This window comes from Tuber melanosporum (genome assembly GCF_000151645.1).
Source record: "Tuber melanosporum whole genome shotgun sequence assembly, scaffold_290, strain Mel28".
Lineage (NCBI taxonomy): Eukaryota > Fungi > Ascomycota > Pezizomycetes > Pezizales > Tuberaceae > Tuber > Tuber melanosporum.
In genome coordinates this window covers 59,687-64,068 of record NW_003298964.1, presented here as the reverse complement: position 1 = coordinate 64,068, position 4,382 = coordinate 59,687, and the positions used below count along the sequence as shown (strand labels likewise).

At 50.6% G+C, this 4,382-nt stretch overlaps 2 protein-coding genes; one reads left to right on the top strand and one right to left on the bottom strand.

Annotated features, from left to right (window-relative positions):
* Positions 1–1,084: 1,084 nt before the first annotated feature.
* On the top strand, positions 1,085–2,050 carry GSTUM_00001837001 (uncharacterized protein). XM_002838898.2 has 2 exons: positions 1,085–1,538; positions 1,599–2,050. Exons 1-2 carry the CDS (start codon positions 1,304–1,306, stop codon positions 1,919–1,921), a joined length of 558 nt encoding a protein of 185 aa, XP_002838944.1. The 5' UTR covers positions 1,085–1,303; the 3' UTR covers positions 1,922–2,050.
* A 242-nt stretch (positions 2,051–2,292) lies between these two features.
* Positions 2,293–3,680, bottom strand: GSTUM_00001836001 (uncharacterized protein; the record flags this gene model as incomplete). XM_002838897.2 has 2 exons in its annotated part: positions 2,293–3,035; positions 3,150–3,680. 2 exons carry the CDS (start codon positions 3,678–3,680, stop codon positions 2,409–2,411), a joined length of 1,158 nt encoding a protein of 385 aa, XP_002838943.1. The 3' UTR covers positions 2,293–2,408.
* Positions 3,681–4,382: the final 702 nt, after the last annotated feature.

Genomic DNA, 4,382 nt, shown 5'->3' with positions numbered 1-4,382 from the left:
CAGTCCATCTATACTTTGCTATAACAGTTATCAAATTCCAGGATCAGTCTCTGGATCAGGTTGGTGTCAATCTACACACCCCTGCCTTCACTCATGGCCAACTGTATGTGGCTCTCTCTAGAGTCACCTTATGGGATGGACTGACTCTCTTATCCTCGGAGCAATCCCCTACCTAGACAGATAATGTAGTATATCCTGAAGTTCTTATTGAATTCCTCTCTAGTAAGTTGACTCCCTTATATGTACTTCGTCTAAGTCTATTGATTATAATACTAATCTTTTTCTATAGTACTGGCAGAACTTTCAATCCCAAACATCACACTTAGGCTCTGAATTCACTCCACCTCCACAGCTTTCTCAGCTATCTTTCCTATTCTGCTGGTAATTCCTCTCATTGTTTTACTCCTGGTCAAGTTACTAATGGTTCTTCAGCTTGCTGTTTACTCTATCCACACTTTCTTACCTTATCCTGCCATTCTGGCATGTATTTCTTACTGATTTTTTAACTTTACTGCTCTCTTATTTACAAATTACTAACCTGCTACACTTTATATCTTTACTCAAGCCATGCTGTTTTTACTATTTCCTTTCCTTTTCTGTTTATGCCCATGTTATATTGTTTGTTTTTAAATTCAATAGATTCATTCTCACAAAATCGAATTAAATAATTCTTTTCTATACCTTCTAAAGTTGCATATATCCAAGTTCTGGCAATTTCTGACCGTTCATATCTCATCCATTGTACTTTGAACTTTTGCTACGCACTCGAGCGTAGATCGACTGGCTTCTAGTTCTAATAAATGGTTGGGTTCTTCATATAATATGATACCATAAAAAATAATAATATTATGTAGGGTTACTCAACACCCCGGATTAAGCTTGAATGTTGATTTGAGTTTGGGACCGTAAATTTCATCTCACGTATGGATGAGGAATTATGATAGATTGCCGGAATGATAGCAGTAAATTATCATACCCATTTCACCCCCAACCCACCAACCAATCAGAGAAGCCCCTATTGATCAACCCCGGTTCCAAGTGCGACCTCGGGACTCCCGCAACCCGATTAATCCCCACCCATCATCCCACATCAAACTCTGCCAAAGAAGAAGAAAAACTTCCTCAACGAATAAACCAACGCTCACACAGCCAACCAACCAACCATCGGTAGCCAAAGTCAATCAATTGATCTATTAATCCGGGAGAGAGGGGGGGACGAGAATTTCAGCCTCAATTTCCTTTCCTTCTCTTCTCTGTTCCCCTACCCCCCGGACACTGCTAGGACACGGCACAGAATAAAACAATGCTAAAGCACTCCCTCCGCCAATCCCCCCTCCGACGGCCGCTCCTGCTACTCAGAGCCAGTATAAGCAGTAATACACCCCTCCTCCTCTACCCACCAGCACCTACACCGGCGCCCCGCAAATCCTCAACCCACCACCACCAACCCTCCTACTTCGCCGCGAGCATACCAAACCCCTCTCAACCATCAAAAGACCACACGCCTCCATCCGAACGCAGCATAAACCTCGGCCGGAGTATCGCCCCTCCCACAATTCCCCCTTTACCTTGCTCAACTATTAACTGACAAAACTTAGCAATCCAAACCCTAAAGTCCCACCTCCCAACCCTCCTCCAGACCCCACTTCCACTGGACATCCTCTCACCCAGCATAACCCTCAACTTGTTCCCAAGCACACACCCACACTTACCCGCTGTGCGCGGGAGGGTAGCGTACGTGGCAGCGCTATGGACTGCTCCGGTGGCGTGGGGTAGGTTACCCGGCAGGCATCGCCGTTTGGAAGTTCTCAGTGAGAGGATGCTGCGGGAGGGGCAGGGGGAAGGGGAGGAAGTGTTTGTGGTTAAATGGAGGATGTGTGAGGAGGAGGAGTTTTGTGGAGTTTTTCTCTTCGGGTTTTGATGATGTGGGGAGGGTTGCCAGGCATGTTATTGAGGAGGTGGAGAAGGGTGGGGATGCCTATGGAGAGGGGAAGGGTGGGAAGGGTGTTGCTGGGGTTACGGAGTGGCTTCTTGGGAAGGCGAGGGGTTCTGGGGCGGGCGGAGGGGGTGCAAGTGGAGCTGGGGGTGGGGGTGGGTTGGTGTGGCAATGTGAGGAGGTCAGGGGGAGGTGATGTCGAATTGGCCGGAAATTGGAAGGGCGGATAGGGTGACTCCACTCAATTGGTTCTCTCGCTTTGCATCGTGGTCCGGAGTTTTTGGTTGTTTTGCGGCTCTTTTTTTATCACCTTCTTCACCTTCTCCCAATTCGAACGGTTTGAACGGTTGTTGCTCGTAGAAAATATATTTTATGATACACCGCTATTACACTTTTTCCTCTATACACCCTTTATAATGGTAAACAAAAATAGAAGTATGATAGAAAAAAAAAATAAGAAAAAGTACAAGGACTACTCCACTACCCCTAAGGCCTCCCCAACCTTAACCCTCTGCCCCCTCTTCACCAAAAACCTAAATCTCACCTTTCCCTTCTCCCCATCCCCCCCACCCCCAGGCGCCTCAAAAACGAGCACAATGGTGCTCCCCAAATTAAACCCCCCCATTTCCCCCCCCTTAACCATTGGATGTCCGCCCAGCAATTCACTACTCCCCCTATACGTCGCCTCCGCAAAGCCTCCCGAGCCCAAGCCCGTAACATCTCTGGCAAGACTATTAGTCCTCAACTCCCTATCGAAATGCACCTTGATACTGCCAACATTCGTGGCGCCGACGGGGGTCATGCTGAACATGCCGTAGCGCCAGCGGCCCAGGAGGACCACGCGCTCGTTCAAAGTGAAGAGGCCGGGCAGGCGGGATTGCAGGTAGGGCGAGACGCTGTAGAGTTCGCCGGGGAAGTGACGGCGGGACTCGATTACCCAGTTTGTTGGTGAGTGAAAGCGGTGGTAGTCGCCGGGTGCCAGATAGATTACGGCGAAGTAGAGGTTGTTTTTCGAGGGGGGGGGCGAGTGCCAGGATGAGGAGAGAGAAGCGGTGACGGAGGTGACGGAGGAGGGCGGTGGGGGGGTCGATACGTCGGTCTTCGAGGAGGAGGGGGAGAAGGAGGAAGTGGGGGTGGGGGAGGTGCCGGAGAGGAGTGCCGGAAGGGTATAGCTTATCCCATTCATATTCGCGAATTCCTCATCATCCGTAACGTGCGCCAATTCCCTACCCGCATCCCCACCAGGTTCGTATCTAGCCACCACTGTAGAGACCTTCCCCGCCTCTGCCTCCTCCCCTCTTCCCTCTTTCCCCCCCAGCAGGGCATCCAGCGAATACTCCATCCCCTTAACCCCACCCACCATCCGCCCCTCATGCACAACACCGAATTGCAACACCCTCCCATCCGCCGGCGACACCACCGCTCCCGCCCTCCCGTCAATCGGGCGAACACCACTCTTCAACCTGCGGTAAAAGAACTCGGCCAGGTTCGCGTACTCGCGCAAATCCTCCTTCTCCACTTCCGTCAGATTGACACCGAAGATCCAAGCGTAAAGCTTGAAGCCGGGGACCCGCAGCGCGCGCGGGAGAGGAATCTCGTTGAAGCGGCCCCAGTAGTAACTCAGCGCTTTTAGCGGCAGGGTGGAGAGGACATGCACCTGCCAGGGCCCCATTGGCCGGACGACGGACTGCGATGCGGAGTCCGGAGAGGTTGCGTTCCGGCTGCGCGAGCGGAGATGGGTCATTGCTACCATGGCTATTCCCAGGCTTACCGGAATGTAGTACCATTCTATCTTTGTGGATTTTAGGGTCTGGCGCTTGGTCTGGGTTGAGGAGGAGGAGGAGGAGGAGTAGCGGGTTTGTTGAGCACGGTGGTGGTGATGGTGGTGGTGTAATAGTGGTGATGGTGATGATGTGGGGCGGCGGTAGCAGAGTGGTCTCGTCCGTGACACTCTAGCAAGGCGAGAGAGTCGCCATGATATTGATGGTACCAGAGGCATTGTGGAAGGTTGTGGAAGGTTGTGGAGATCAAGCTATCGCAGTAGTGCGCCCGGCGGAAGCGGTAGTTGGAGCTTGGTGCGGTTGTTGCCATGGTGTTCTCTTGGATCAAATTTTTTAACTTGGGGCATGATGGTGGTGGGGTAAGTCTACCAGTTATCAGGTGGGGGGAACAGTCGTGTCCGGAAAGTTTTCGTACCCTCGCATGGCAACCGCACAACCACCATAAAAATTTCAAAGAATTCAATTAAAGAAAACATGATAGTATTGCTAGTAGACAATAAAAAAACATTATTACCATTTTGTATGGCCTCCATTTGCATCCAGTACAGCTTGCATTCTCTCAGGCATCCTATCTATCCATCCATCCAACATCTCTTGGGGAATTAAATCCCACTCTTCCTTTGCTGCCTCAAACAATTCAGCTGCACTATGAGGCCTTCTTTCCA

Excerpts from the sequence above, each read along its gene's own strand:
- GSTUM_00001837001 (XM_002838898.2), top strand. The coding sequence starts at position 1,304 with ATGCTAAAGCACTCCCTCCGCCAATCCCCCCTCCGACGGCCGCTCCTG. Across the intron at positions 1,539-1,598 it reads CAGCATAAACCTCGGCCGGA|CAATCCAAACCCTAAAGTCC; the intron begins GTATCGCCCCTC and ends GACAAAACTTAG.